The sequence below is a fragment of the Ictidomys tridecemlineatus genome, chromosome 10, assembly GCF_052094955.1.
Source record: "Ictidomys tridecemlineatus isolate mIctTri1 chromosome 10, mIctTri1.hap1, whole genome shotgun sequence".
NCBI classification, from domain to species: domain Eukaryota; kingdom Metazoa; phylum Chordata; class Mammalia; order Rodentia; family Sciuridae; genus Ictidomys; species Ictidomys tridecemlineatus.
In genome coordinates, this window is record NC_135486.1 from 60,299,912 (window position 1) to 60,314,870 (window position 14,959).

The window sequence follows — 14,959 nt, forward strand, 5'->3', positions numbered from 1 at the left end:
TGACCGAGCGCAGACAGCGCGCCTGCGCGGACGAGCCGTAGCGGAAGCAGACGCGGCCGGGAGCAGTTTGGGGGAGGCTGGGCGTGGCGGGTGGTGTGTGGTCCCAGTGCGGTGTAAGAGCGATACCGCGCTCCCAAAGTTTTCCTGCGGCTTAGCCCGGGGATCCCGTGCGTGCGTGCGGCGGCGCGCGGCCTTTGGTCGCCAAGTCCCGGGTCTTGGCCCGGCGGCCCTGCGGGCCTGCGCTCGCGCCGCAGTCTTCCTTTGAGTTCTCGCGAGACCGGCGCGCGCGCGTCCCAGCCGGCTTCGTAGAGCGGGCGGCGTCCTGGCGGCGAGCAGTGTGATGGACGAGGACCTGGTGGTGGCGCTGCGGCTGCAGGAGGAGTGGGACGCGCGGGCCGCGCAGCGCGAAGCGGCCCGGGAGCCGCTGTCGCTGGTGGACGCGTCCTGGGAGCTGGTGGACCCCACCCCGGACCTGCAGGCCCTATTCGTGCAGTTCAACGACCGCTTCTTCTGGGGCCGGCTGGAGGCCGTGGAGGTCAAGTGGAGCGTGCGCATGACACTGTGAGTGCCCGCGCCGTCGCGAACGGCCCTCGGGGGGCTGTCGTTGACGCACCGCCGCGCGGGGGAAGCCAGGGGCCTGCTACCCTGACCCCCGCGACGGCGGAGTCAGGGGCCTTCGGGGAGGACGCCCAGATCCCAGCGCCCTCCCCCACATACGCGAGTTCCAGGGATCTTAGGGATGGACGCCCCGACCCCAGCCCCGCCCACATGCGGGTCCCAGGGACCTTCAGGATGGACGTCCCGACCCCAGCCCTCCCCCACACGCGGGTTCCAGGGGCCTTCGGGATGGATGCCCGACTTCTGCGCCCCCCAACACACGCGGGTCCCAGGGGCATTCGGGATGGACGCCCCAACCCCAGCCCCTCCCCGCGCCCCTGGCTCTCCCCTTCGGGGTGGACGCCCCGACCCCAGCGGGCCCCCGCCTCGCAGGTCCTAAGGGCCTTCAGGATGGATGCCCCGACCCCAGCGCCGCCCCTCACGTGGGTCCCAGAGTCCTTCCGACTTCCTTACCCCTGCCCACCCAGCCCCAACCCACTCTACACCACCGCCTTCCCCACAATTTGAGCATTGCTGTGGGTTAAGGTGAGGGCAGCCACTACTGCCCTGACCCCCAGCCCCAGCTAACTCTTGACTGACCATCAAGATTTAGCTCCTAGGAGGGTGCATAATCAAGAAAGCCCTCTGCAGTAGGGTTCTCTTAGTGTGAACTGCCCATGGCAGTAAGGTTTGCCCTTCCAGCTCTTCCCCTTTCTTTTGTGTGTTTGGTAACTGTGTTGTGGTGATTGCTTTCCAGATGTGCTGGGATTTGCAGCTATGAAGGGAGGGGTGGAATGTGCTCCATCCGTCTCAGTGAACCCCTTCTAAAGCTGAGACCAAGAAAGGATCTTGTAGAGGTATTCTTTACATAAGCTGATTCTTAATTTCATAATTTACAGTGTTATATAGATTTAGTCTGCTGTGAAAAATTACTCTTAGTGCAAACTCATAAATTTTGGAGCAAATAATGAATATGAAATATTTTTATAGTGCTTCATAGTTAAGTAAGGTTGTCAGATATCTTATCCCACTTGATCTTTACAACAGTCCAGTTTATGTTCAATATGAGTTATCTTTGTTTTTACACGTAAGGAAATTAGGGGCCAGAGAGATTGAATTATATGTTTAGAAGCAGAGAATAACAAGATCCAGTTCTTCCTGTTGAGACAGATGTTGATTCTCCTGTTTGACCATCATGCTTCTGCCCTCTAGTGATACCTAGCTGAGCTGGCCACACTACTGGCCTGGGGGCACATTCGTATGTGGAATAGTGGTCATTCCTTGTGATACAGTGGACCAGAAACAACTCCTAGTTTACTTTAGGTTGGGTTTACTAGATGCCTGAAATTTCCCAGGATGCACCTAGTGTGATTTGTCCTCCCTCAGTTGTCACTTGAAAAATCTGCACAAAACAGCACAGGGATGTTGTAGAGGTTGTCTGCATAGGATGGGAAATAGATTAAAACATCCTTGGACATGTGGGGGATGGATTTTTGTGTGTGTTTGTGTGTGTGTGGTATGGAAGCTTGAACTCGGGCACTTGACCACATCTCCAGCCTATTTTGTACTTAATTTAGAGACAGGGTCTCATTGAGTCGCTTAGTGCCTCACGGTTGCTGAGGCTGGCTTTGAATTTGAGATTCTCCTGCCTCAGCCTCCCAAGCTGCTGGGATTATAGATGTCTGCCGCTGCACCTGGCTGCCATGGGATTTTTAAGGATAATAAAAGATGACAGGTTTCACAACAATGACTGTTCTTATACACATAATAGTGGTTAAATGGCAAATTTTACATTTTAATACCACAGTTTAAAGACATGTAAATAGCTACTAAATATAAAATGGTATGATAAAAATATTTGGTTAATGAAAAAGAAAAGGAATGAATAAGCCAGCCCATGTGACATGAGAAATAGCCATGAGTACCGCATCAGTTACACTGCCTGTCAGTGGCTTCCGTGCTCCTGTTGAGACACAGTGTGATGTACTAGATAGAAACAATATGCTTTCAGAAAGGGTATGCACATGTTAAATTTAGAGGAAAGGAAAAGCGTGTCATTCCAACAGTTAACAATATAAAGCTACCATTGGCTAGCTGGGTATGGTGGTGCATACCTCTAATCCCAGCAGCTCAGGAGGCTGAGGCAGGAGGATCTCAAGTTTGAGTCCAGCCTCAGTAAGTTAGTGAGACCATCTTAAAATAAAAAATAGGGGGGCTGGGGATATGGCTCAAGCAGTAATGCGCTTGCCTAGCATGTGCGGGGCACTGGGTTCAATCCTCAGCACCACATAAAATAAAGATGTTGTGTCCACCGAAAACTGAAAAATAAATATTAAAAAATAATTCTCTCTCTCTTGGGCTGGGGATGTGGCTCAAGCGGTAGTGCTCTCGCCTGGCATGCGTGCGGCCCGGGTTGGATCCTCAGCACCACATACAAAGAAAGATGTTGTGTCTGCCAAAAACTAAGAAATAAATATTCTCATTTATTTATTTCTCTCTCTAAAAAAAAAATTCTCTCTAAATAAAAATAAAAAAATAGGGCTAGAGATGTAGCTCAGTGGTTGAGCACCCCCGGGTTCAATCCCTGGTACAAAAAAAAAAGAAAAGAAAGCAAGCTACCATGGCTATATTAGACCAAAAACTTCAAGGAAATAAAATTTACTAGGAAAAATATGAGACATTTTATAACAGAATAACATTAGACAAAAATACATAATGACTCTAAAAGTGATAACATAATTTTGAAGTATATGGAGCATAAATTGGCAGAAGCTAAATAATACAATCATAGATGCAGACATTAACCAGACCTCTTAGTGACTTGATGAATAAGTAGAAAAAGTACACCTGAAATAAAAAAAGTTGAACACAAATAACAAGTCACCCCGCTAAGCGCCCTCACAGAGTCGCTGCTGGATGCCTGTCAGCAGTGGGTAAGAGGAGAGGAAGTCACGGGTGAGCATTGCCGTGGGCAGGAAGTTGCAGTGTCAGACCAGGCAAGGATGGAAGGGAGACTCTGGTTTCTGCTGAGTGTAGTTAACTGTAGCAAATGGGGGTCAAGAAAGGGCTCATAAATATGAAGTTCAGTATGACCACTTGCCACTCCCACCACCCACTCTTTAGCACCTTTTGCCTGCCGCACTTGAGAAGCTCATTGGTAGCAGTTGCCACAGCCCTGCAAAATTAGCACCCACTCCTTTAGGCATGAGAAGCAGGTTGCAGTCTGTCCAGCTCTCATGCATACTAAAGGACAGATCCTTGCTTTAAGCTCCAGTTTTCCTGACCCTGAACCTCTGTCCCTGATGCTACTCTGTCTATCACTGTTGCCCTTAGCTATTGCTCCTGCTATTTGAGCCCTAAAGGACCAGCTGAACTTTTTGACAAATGGAGACAGAAGAGAAGTTACTCTAGGCAGGAGGAGTGGGAATGATGTGAACAAAGGCAGGCAGAAAATGTGTGTCAGTGTCCGGACCAGAAGTGGGGGTCGTGAACCAGATTGGGCAGTAACAGAAACAGGTGTGCTGTCTAGAGCTCGAGCCTGGCCTCAACATAAAGGCAGAGGTGTTCAGAAGTGCCATGTGCTGCCCTCATAGTGTTGAGTTGAATTGGACATCTCAAAATTTCTCTTTTGTGAGTGTGGGTATTTATCATTACTTTAGAATATTGAGAAACTTTTGAAATGTAGTGTAGCTTTTCTTGAGTTTGAGTCTTCTGAATAGAGTGGCATTTACTTGAAAAATACAGATCCTCTTTTAAGAAGTACAGTTGATAACTATAAGGGGGTATATTCATAATGACCATGCAAAAATATTTGATTGTGTGTGTGTGTAGTTTAAAAGGCTAAAAATTAAGCTGGGGTTGTGGCTCAGTGATAGAGCGCTTGCCTAGCATGTGTGAGGCACTGGGTTCAATTCTCAGCACCACATATAAATAAATAAAAAAGGCTCATCAACAACTAAAGAAAAAAAGCATTTTAAAAAAAGACTTAAGATTCATTAATGCCGGTTTTGTTCTTCTGTTAGAAATTCTTCATCTTCTTTCTTTGTCTTTTTCTTTCTTGCTGTGCTTGAGATTGAACCCAGGGCCCCACTTTTGCAAGGCAAGTGCTCTACCACTGAGATAAATCCTCAGTCCTGGAAAATCTTTTTTATGAAAAAAAAATTGAGGATTATGGAAAATTCATGCTTTTGAACAAAAAGCTCCAGCAACTTTTAAGTGCATTTATAATTTTGCACATAAACTGCTCTCTTGGTGAGGAGTAAGCAATAGCTTTTACTGTTTATCTTAAAATTTTACTTGATTTGAAATCATAAAGCAAGCAAGCTACATACAGAGAAATCTTGTCTATGTCTGTCCTTCTCTATCCTTAACTGTCCACCTACTATTATTAGTTTATTATTCTCTTATTGTTCTCTTTTGCAACTGTTTGTTTCTTGTATTCCCCTTTTCTATGGTACAAAGTGTGAGAATGCTGTGTGCACCCTGCTGTGCTTGGTCTTTTCTGCTGGAACAATGCACTCTATCTAGTCTTCTCTAGATCCTTTGTGGGATCTTCCCCATTCTCTTCATGCTGCACAGAACTCCCTTGTGTGGCTGGGTACTCAGCCAGGCTGCCACTTCTGCACTCCTGAATCATGTCTGATTTTCTGCCTTTGCACACAGTGCTGACTGGTGCCCCATCGTAGCCATTCCTGCTGGTTTAGGTATTGCTGGTGTAAAGGCCAAGTGCACTTGTGGTTTTGCTGGGTACCATCAGATCCCTCCCTTTGGGGTTGTACCATTTTGCACTTTGTCAGCAGTATGCAGAAGTGTTTATTTTCCCTGAGCTCCGCCAATAGTCAGTTGTGAGGAATTTCACCAATCTTGAAGCAAGAAACAGTATCCTAATGTAGTATGAATTTGCACTTCTCTTTTTATAAATGAGATTGAGCATTTTTTAAAATGTTTTTAGGTCATTTATACTTCTTTTTTCTGTGAACTCCAAGACTGTTTATTTTGTTTATTTTTAAGAGACAGGGAGGGTTGTTGTGGCTCAGTGGTAGAGCTCTCGCCTAGCACGTGCTAGGCCCTGGGTTCGATCTTCAGCACCACATGAAAAATAAATAAATAAAATAAAAGGTCTTGTATCCAACTACAACTAAAAATAAATGTAAGAAGAAAGAAAAGAGGGAATCTGTATTGCCCAGGCTGACCCTGAACACCTAGTCCAAAGCAGTTTTCTTACTCAGCCTCTTCAGTAGCAGCCATTATAGGTGCACACTATTACACCTGCTTTTTGCCCACTTTAAAACTGGACTGTTGTCATTTTCTGTTGGCACCTGGAACTCTGTATTGATTCAGAATCAATAGCTTGGTGTTTGAATCTGTCATTTCACTTACAGTGTTTTTTTCTTCTATCAGAATTTTAAAGGTTTTCATGTAGTTGAATTCATGAAACTTCAGGATTTTTGTATGTACTTTAAAAGGACAGGCAGACCTTTGGATACATATGAAAGTTCTGTGAGCTTGTGCATAAGAAGTTAAGACCTCAGGTAGAATAAGAAAACGCATTTTTATTTTCAGAGGTGATATGACAAATTGTTTTCCATTTCAGACTCTCTTGCACGAGATGATACATGCCTATTTGTTTGTCACAAATAATGATAAAGACCGGGAAGGACATGGTCCAGAGTTTTGCAAACATATGCATCGTATCAACAGCCTGACTGGAGCCAATATAACGGTACAAAGCCATATACTTTTAGTGATTTTCTTATTCAATAACTCCTGGGATTTAATTAAAAAGAGAGAATGAGGTAGAAGTAAGTGGTATTTCTGAGGATTTCAGCAGTGGACAGGAGGCCTGTAGTAGCTGATAGGCTTGTCTAGGCCCACACAGTAGAGTGGCCATGTCCTCTGATTACCTGCTGTAACCATTTAGGCAGTCAGTGAGGCTGCAGGACCTCTTCTCTGAACTCTCACTCATGAGGATCTTGACTTTATTCCTCATAACAGGCTCCTCCTTGAGTCTGTCCTGTATTCGGCCACTTCTATGCCCCTTTTGATTCTCATCTCTGCACAGTCTTGTAGGAGGTAGGGTCAGGCACCTGGGTTCAGATCCTGCCTGGCTACCCCGTGCTTATCTGTGTGCCTGCCTGATTCTTCTCTGCCTCACGTTACTCACGTGCCAGCTGGCAACACCTTGTTGTTGTATCATGGGGAGGAGAGAGGATCACAAGAAAGCACAGGTGAAGAGCGTGGGCCTGGCCTGAGCGCTGGTAAGGTCAGTGTGTCAAGCCTCCCTGGTCTTTGTTCTGCTTCCTTCTTCCGCACACGGGATGGTTTTTACTCATCTCTGTGCGTAAGAGTCAAGTGTGTATAGGTGGTTTCTGAAACATTAACTTTTGTAGAGATGTTTTTGTGGTTTTGTTTTTTTCCAAAACTTTTTTTCTAATGTCAGATTAATCTTTTAGTTCAGGAAGCATTAAATTAACTGCTGTTTCCCATTAAAATGAACTTTTTTAATATTTATTTTTTTTAGTTCTTGGCGAACACAACATCTTTGTTGGTATGTGGTGCTGAGGATCAAACCCGGGCCGCACGCATGCCAGGCGAGCGCGCTACCGTTTGAGCCACATCCCCAGCCCCTAAAATGAACTTTTAAAAACATATTTTTTTTTGTCTGGATGCAATAGTGCATGCCTGTATTCCCAGCAGCTCCAGGGGCTGAGGCAGGAGGATCATGAGTTCAGAGCCAGCCTCAGCAAAAGGGAGGCGCTAAGCAACTCAGACCTGTCTCTAAATAAAATACAAAAAAGGGCTGGGGATGTGGCTCAGTGGTCATATGCCCCTGTACACCGCCTGCCCCTCCCCCCAAAAAAAATTGTAGATGGACAACATTTCTATTTTTATGTGGTACTAAGGATTGAACCCAGTACCTCCCATGTGTTAGGCAAGTGCTCTGCCACTGAGCTATAGCCCCAGCCCTAAAATGGACTTTTGAAAAGAAACTAAATATAGGCGCTTGTCTTTTCAAAAATAGAATTTCTCAAAAATCTCTGGGAAAAGGAAAGTTAAGGGGCTGGGGATGTGGCTCAAGCGGTAGCGCGCTCGCCTGGCATGCGTGCGGCCCGGGTTCTATCCTCGGCACCGCATACAAACAAAGATGCTGTACCCGCTGATTACTAAATAATAAAAAAAAAAAAAAAAAAAAGAAAAGGAAAGTTAAAAGAAAAAAAGAAAGACTGCTTCTATAAGAATTTCTTGAATTGTCAGTTTGCTTTCCGAGTGGTGACAGTGCTCTCTGCCCAGGTGTACCACACCTTCCACGATGAGGTGGATGAGTATCGGCGACACTGGTGGCGTTGCAACGGGCCCTGTCAGCATAGACAGCCATATTTTGGCTACGTCAGACGCGCAACCAACAGGGCACCCTCTGCTCATGACTTCTGGTGGGCCGAGCACCAGAAAACCTGTGGAGGCACCTACATCAAAATCAAGGAGCCAGAGAACTACTCAAAAAAAGGCAAAGGCAAGGCAAAGCCAGGAAAGCCGCCAGTGCCAGCTGTGGAGAATGCAGGTACTTTATGAACCCCTCTGCCCCGCGCTATAGCCCATAGGGTCGTTTCTCCTGGAGAAGCTTTCAAGTATGCACTGAGGGAAAACTCCCGCTATCCAAGAATTAGTGGTAGGAAAACATGCTTTGCTCTATGTGGAAGTGAGTGAAAGTAGAATAGTTTCCACTGACGATGCTGGAGGGTAGAGTCTCTTTTCCTGTCTTGGTTTAGCACTGAGTTGTTAGGAAACGGAATGCAAAAAAGATTGTCAAAGTAAAAGTAAGCAAAAGAAGAGTAGTTGGAGCGTGAGTCCTGATCACAGACTGGTCAGTTGGGTTCTCTCAGGTCCCTTCTGATGTGAGTATGATCCTGGCGGGGATGGGAAAGGAACCTGACATGTTGGCTGTACTTCACCCTGAAGACATGCCCTGTTCTGAAAGCTCTTGCTCAAATTGGGCTCCTTCCCTTGGGAAATTACCCAGGAGGACAAGCTGTGGAAGGGTTTGTGTGTGGGCCGATGTCTCTTCCTATGATTGGAAGGAAACATATCAAGGTAGCACGCCTTCCCTTCTAGAGCCCAACAGAGAGGAAACCAAGTTCTTTTCAAGGTGAGTGTTCCTCGGTGGTTGTTCTGTAGCATGATGGGATTCTTAAAAAAAAAAAAAAGAAAGAAAAGAAAAAGAAAAATTTGTTTATCCTCTTTGTTTTCTCGATACCAGAGCTCTGGCTTCCAAAGATTATTCTTTTCCCATGAGAAGGTAATTATTAATTCTACATGGTTCTAAGTTGGAATGAAATATTTCTTTATTTTAAGACTCATCCATTAGTTTAGTGTTTAGTACTGCATTAATGTTGAGGAAAATCTGTGTTTTCTTTGCAGATAAGCCCAGTAGAGGTGAGGCACAGCCGTTGGTCCCTTTCAGTGGGAAAGGCTATGTTCTTGGAAAGAGAAGCAGTTCACCTGTGCCTGAGAAAGCCATTACCTTGCATTCCATCAATGAGACCAAAGATGTTTTTAATCAAGGCCATTCAGCAAACACCCTAAGGTCTGATTCCAGCATTGAAGTGAAATTTGAACAGAATGGTTTAAGTAAAAAATCATCTCATCTGGTCTTCCCTGTTGTCAGTACCAGTACCAGTCACCAAAGCATCCTGAGCAGCTACTTTCCCAGGGTCTCAGTTGCCAACCAGAAGGCTTTCAGAAGTGGATCTCCAACAGCAAGTGGGACCTTTGGCGACATCACTAAACACTCTGTCTCTTCTGGCTCTCAGAGAAGGGTTCCAGCTTCTAAGATGCCCCTGAGAAATTCCTCTAGAGCGAAGACATCAGCATCTGCAGCTGTAGCCCGAGGTGGGGTTGGGTCCCAAGAGAGATCCCCAAGCAAACGGCCCAGGCTGGAAGACAAGACTATTCTTGACAACTTTTTTATCAAGAAAGAGCAAATACAGAAAGGTGGCAGTGATGTGAAGAGTAGTTCACACCCTGCGACTGCAAGTCAGAGTTCCAGCAGCTGCTGTGGTCAGAGCCAGCTGGTCAGCTGTCCAGTTTGTCAGGATGAAGTTCTGGAGTCGCAGATTAATGAGCACTTGGACTGGTGCCTTGAAGGTGATGGCATCGGAGTCAGAAGCTGAGAAGCTTCTGTAAAGGCGATGAGTCTCACTTGTTACGTGTGACCTTAGGGACCACCGCCAGCCGTGGGGGACTCTGGGTGACACCAAGCCTGTGGTTAGCACAGTGTTCTGTTTTACTCTAGGTAGAGGTCTAAAGCTGGGCTCGGGAGCGCATGCCTGTAGTCCCACTACAGAGAGCTGAGGTGGAAGGTAGCTGTGAGTTTATGAGTTTGAAACCAATCTTGGTGACATGGTGAGTCCACCGTCTCAAAAAAAAAGTTTACATCTTAAGGTGCTGGGTTTACTCCTACCTACATTGTGGTCCAGAGTTTGTTCTGCCCATGCAGTTTTAGATATTTTTGTTTTTTCTTGCTCTTGAAGGCTTTAAAATCTATTAATCTTTATTTATATGTTTTTCTCAAAATATCTGTCTCAGGAATGCTGTTGGGTTTTGGTTAAGTTAAAACTCACTTCCATAGCACCAGATGTGCCAAAACCTGGATGATGTAAAGGTACAGAGTTGAGTCATTGTAGGGTGCTCAAGTTTAGAGTTTTTAAACAACAGGATATAAATTTTTGATATTTTATAAAGAATCTATCTGTTACAGCTTTACTAAAAGGTAGCAGATTGGTTAGATAAAGAATATTATAAAATAAATTTATTTTGGAATATTACTAGTTTTATAGAACAGATTTTATATTGAGTTTAGCTTCTCAGAATTTAGTAAAGGGAGTGTCTAAACTCAGGCTGGGCAGTAGCTGGTCCATGTGGATGCCAGTGTTTAGAACCATCATAACAAAAAGGGTGCCATTGGTGCACTTGGTTTGTTCCTTTTGCAGAGGCTCTCTTCCTGTTCCTGCTGCAGTGCAGACAGCTTCTGTGTCAGTTGCATTTGTCTCGCAGGATACCTTGGCTATCGACATTCACTTGGCCTCAGAGGTTCACTTTTCTTGGTTCTGAACTCTGGTGGTGTGATTTGTTCCTGGTCAGGTTCCAGGAGTCTTGCGGGCCAATCCAGGTGACATTTAACATAGAATTCACCAGTTCACCATTCCCATCACCACCAGAGGCTGCTTCTCGTGGTGCCGCCTGCTCCCCAGGCAGCACCCACCACCTTCACTGTCCCCAAAGGTCACCACTGTTTCCACCTAAGGTTACCTCAGCCTGTTTCTGAAATTGATGAAGAAGAGGTGGTATTGCTAAGTGTGGGGCTCCTCCTCACTGCTCCCGAGTGTATGCAGGTTTCCATCCACTCCAGCATTAGTAGGATTCTCAGTTTGGAGCCATTGTGAATGGTGCTACTGAACACACTCCTGCTCCTGTTAGTGTGCACATGGTCGTGTGGCTCTGGGGAACACTGTTGGGGTGCACTCCTCCAGCAGTGCAGGAAAGCTCTTAACTGGTTTTAACTCTTAACTGGTTTACTCTTAACTGGTTTTGGCCTGCCCAAGTGTTCATATGTCTTAAAGCATGAAGTTAATCGGTATTTAATAAATATTTATAAATGGCTGTTGGACTCTGTTGCTGAACCCTTGCTGGTGGGCTTTCATCAGTTGAACAAGTTATATGCAATAAAACACTTTTGGAGCAAAACTGCTCAGAGTTCTGAGGCTGTAAACTGAAGAAGGGAGTTGATGTCTTTAAGGAGCCGACAGCCTCCTTGGCGACGCAGACTGGCAGAATAGTCTTGACATCTTTTGCTAAGTGCTGTGACAAGTTCTGCCCGGTGTGGTGGGAAAACCTTAGGAACAGTGAGCATGACGCAAGACTTGAGGCCCTTGTCCTGGAGCAGACAATTCAAGTGGAACCTGGGTCAACCTGGAGGTTAAAGGGTGGAAGGGCCTGCAGAGAACGCACAGGCATGGAAACAGACTAGCAAGGTGTTCTGGGGACTGCAAGCTTTGGGATGCAGCTGGGATAAGAGGGAGGGGCAAAGTGGCAGGAGAAAGAGCAGATCTAGTTCCAAGTTGCTAGGGCAGCGATTCTGCTTCTCATGCCATCCCATGGTTGTAGTCCCTTGACCAGGTGGGCTTGGAGAGGCCATGCCTCAGCCAGGGACAGGCTAAGAAGCCTGGGTGGAGGAAGGCAGAGGCAAGAGGAGGTCAGGATAGTAAGGCTCATAAGCCTGCACTTCCAGCTGTGTGAAAACTGGAGGAAATGAGCACCCTCAGAGGTGGCTCCTCAGAGCAGAATCACTCTCCGTTTCTCATTTTTCCCTTTCTAAAGCAAACTTGTGGCCTCCCTAGCAGAGCTGGTGATTCTGGCTCAGCCTCACAGAGGGGAGACAGGGTGGTGTTTTATTTCTACAAAAACTAGGGGGTTTTAAGTCAGTGTCTCACAATGACAAGTTACATAACTTCAGAAACGTTAGCCTGCTTTTGTAGACTGTAAATGCACACCCTAACTGAAAATTCTAAGGTGGGTGGGAAAATACTATGACAAAAACTTCATTCTGTCCCATTGTCCCAAAGCTTTTTTTTTAAAAAAAATTTTTTGTTATACATGGGCACAGTATATTTTGTTTATTTTTATATGGTGCTGAGGATGGAGCCCAGTGCCTCACATACATAAGGCAAGCGCTCTGTCACTGAGCTACAATCCCAGCCCCTAAAGCTTTATTTTTTTTTCAAAGTGTATAGAATTTTTAAATAAATCAGAATGTTTCAAAGTAAAACCATTGTGGTACCATCCTACAAGATCCCTGCATCTGTGGCTCCTGCGGGTGGTGGACGTAGTATGTGAATCTGTTCTTCCCGTCATTATTGTTCTTGACATTTTTGCCTTTCTGAGCAAACTGTAGTTTTTGAGCATCAGTATAGGCACCAGATAAACTGGAACTCTTCATATAGCAATGACTGTAGGGTCCTAGAGCCGGAAAGGATAGGATGTGGAAATCTGCTTTGGCTTTTCTCTTGCAGTCTACCATTGGCCTTGAAAGTCACGTGGTCACCTGCTTTATCTTCACACCTCTAGAAGCAGATAGTAAAAGTCCTGAGCTGCCCAGGGGGTGAGCATTGTGTGACTAGAGCCCAGCATTGCTGCAGAGCAGAAGCCAGCCCAATGCTAACCTAGCCAATACATTCCTCCTACTAAGTCCCTCCTACTGAACACGGGGTGGTACTCTCCTCAGGTTACATTTCTGAAAAGCCTACAGCAAAGTGAAGCCCAAGCCACCTAAGAAACCTGTGAGCCCAGGGCAGAAGGAACTGACCAGGGCCCTAAGTCCTGTGAGGGGAACAGAGGATGAGAGCAGGGCCTGTCGTCAACAAGGACCAATCCACAGGTACTTCCTCTCCACACTTGCTTTTCACCTGTCACTGAACACCCGCGCCACAGTCTTGAAGAAAGCAATGTCCCAGATAACAGGACAATACTGTGTGTCAGAGTGCTCCCAACGAGGTGGGCCTGCATGGTCTGTGAGCTGTAGTCCTCTTCCTCTGACCAGGCCTGATGCTTGTTGCTCTGGCCCACCCACATAGTCCCAAAGAATCCTGGATGTCAAGTACCTCCTTCACCCTTTCCTCAGAGCAACAGGTGTCTGTGAGGTCCCTAGTGAATGAGGGTCTCAAGTTCCAAGGTTATCACTTTGCACAAAGCATGCTGATGAAGGCTAGGTGCATCTCTGTACCTTGCTGAAGGATGAAAATCTAGGTGCACTTAGGATATGCCAAGAACAAACTACTCTAGATTATAAGCATACTGTACACACTGACTACATAAAAAATCTGTACTCACAATCAAGTGTGGTTTTTTAGACAGATTCCATTCTAGATAGATTTCCTTTTTGTGCATACCTTTAAAACAAGAAATATAAATTTGTGTGCACATGTGTACATTCATACAAACATAGATAAGTGATTTCATTTATAAAGAAAGATAGACTTGTGCTGACTTGAGTTGCAGTTTTTACTCCCAGTATTTACACAGACCCCCCTGGCATCAGCCCTTCGGATGGTGTTCAGCCTTGCCTTGACGGAACCTGCCAGGGTGCCCTGTGCATAGGTCATGTGGTTTCACGAGTGCAGTGCTGCCCCAGGGAGGAGGCTCAGCACATGACATGTGTCATTCTATTTTTTAATCCTTCTAACTATCATTGGCTGCTTACTTTTCAGAGCCATTTATAACATTTTCAGTTGGATCTATTCCTCTGGCATCTTGTAGCTTCCTCTTACTTGAGATAATTCTGTCTTCAATTTTTTTGCTGACTTCAATCAACTCTTTGTTTCCTGACTTCCCAAGAGTTTTGGTCCCTTTTTTTTTTTTTTTTAAGAGAGTGTGAGAGAGGAGAGAGAGAGAGAGAGAATTTTTTTTTAATATTTATTTTTTAGTTCTCGGCGGACACATCTTTGTTGGTATGTGGTGCTGAGGATTGAACCCGGGCCGCACGCATGCCAGGCGAGCGTGCTACCGCTTGAGCCACATCCCCAGCCTTTTTTTTTTTTTTTTTTTTGAGAGAGAGATTTTTGAATATATAATTTCCTATTTTTTTTTTTTTTTGACATGGGGTCTGGCCATGTTGCCCAGGCTGGTCTCAAATGATCCTCCTGCCTCAGCCTCCTAAGGTGTTGGGAGTGCAGGCATGAACTACTGCTGGGCTTGAATTTCTCCCTTCAAGTGTTAACTTGGGTTTAACTCAGAGTATTCACCAGCCATGAATGTCATCTTGTTTTCTTCTTAGTCCTCCTCCTGCTCATTTTGGAAGCCCACTCTTCCACTTTCAGCAATAGCTGCAGTTCTCCACAGGTCTTGGGGCGAGGTCCCCATCATGGCAGGGCTTGATGAGGTGCCCAGAGGTGGTGCTCTTTGGGTCAGGGAGGAGCTGGAGATAGAGCCTCTGAGACTATCCCCCTCCCAAATGCCATCTTCTGCACAGTCTCCTCTAACCTGTGAACTCCAAACCCCTACCTTTCATGCCCAGGAAGCCAGTATGCTCACTTTGGGATCTGACTTACCAGGACTTCTGTCACCTGCAGGGTGTGCCTGACCTGGTGGTTCCCAGATACGGCCACAGCCACTGCGCGGCCCTCCTTGCCCCCTCTCTGCCTGTGCTTTCCTTTGCCTCTCAGGTGTTGTGTAGTGCTGACCTTGTGCATGACAGGAGGCACTAACAAGGAGCCAACTGGGCTGACAGAGGTGGGACGTGACAACTGGACTGCAGAGGTGGGACATGTGTCCTGCAGGAGGAAAGGACACACAGGGCTGAGAGAACAAGGGA

The 14,959-nt window shown here is 46.1% G+C and overlaps 2 protein-coding genes across 5 annotated transcripts in view; one reads left to right on the forward strand and one right to left on the reverse strand.

The window, feature by feature from the left end:
- Positions 1 to 14,959, reverse strand: part of Egln1 (egl-9 family hypoxia inducible factor 1) — a 93,653-nt gene that overhangs the window by 33,381 nt on the left and 45,313 nt on the right. The gene's annotated exons all lie outside the window — the stretch shown is intronic.
- Positions 78 to 11,253, forward strand: Sprtn (SprT-like N-terminal domain). 3 transcript variants are annotated; one of them, XM_078023045.1, is made up of 6 exons: positions 78 to 561; positions 1,355 to 1,454; positions 6,191 to 6,319; positions 7,888 to 8,155; positions 8,852 to 8,890; positions 9,013 to 9,140. In XM_078023045.1, the coding sequence occupies exons 1-5, from the start codon at positions 341 to 343 to the stop codon at positions 8,884 to 8,886; spliced, it is 753 nt and encodes a 250-aa protein (XP_077879171.1). In that variant the 5' UTR covers positions 78 to 340; the 3' UTR covers positions 8,887 to 8,890; positions 9,013 to 9,140. The 3 variants fall into 3 exon arrangements, with proteins under 3 accessions (XP_077879171.1, XP_040132961.2, XP_005320429.3); XM_040277027.2 differs by lacking the exon at positions 8,852 to 8,890 and having other exon boundaries at positions 79 to 561; positions 9,026 to 9,318; XM_005320372.5 differs by lacking the exon at positions 8,852 to 8,890 and having other exon boundaries at positions 95 to 561; positions 9,013 to 11,253.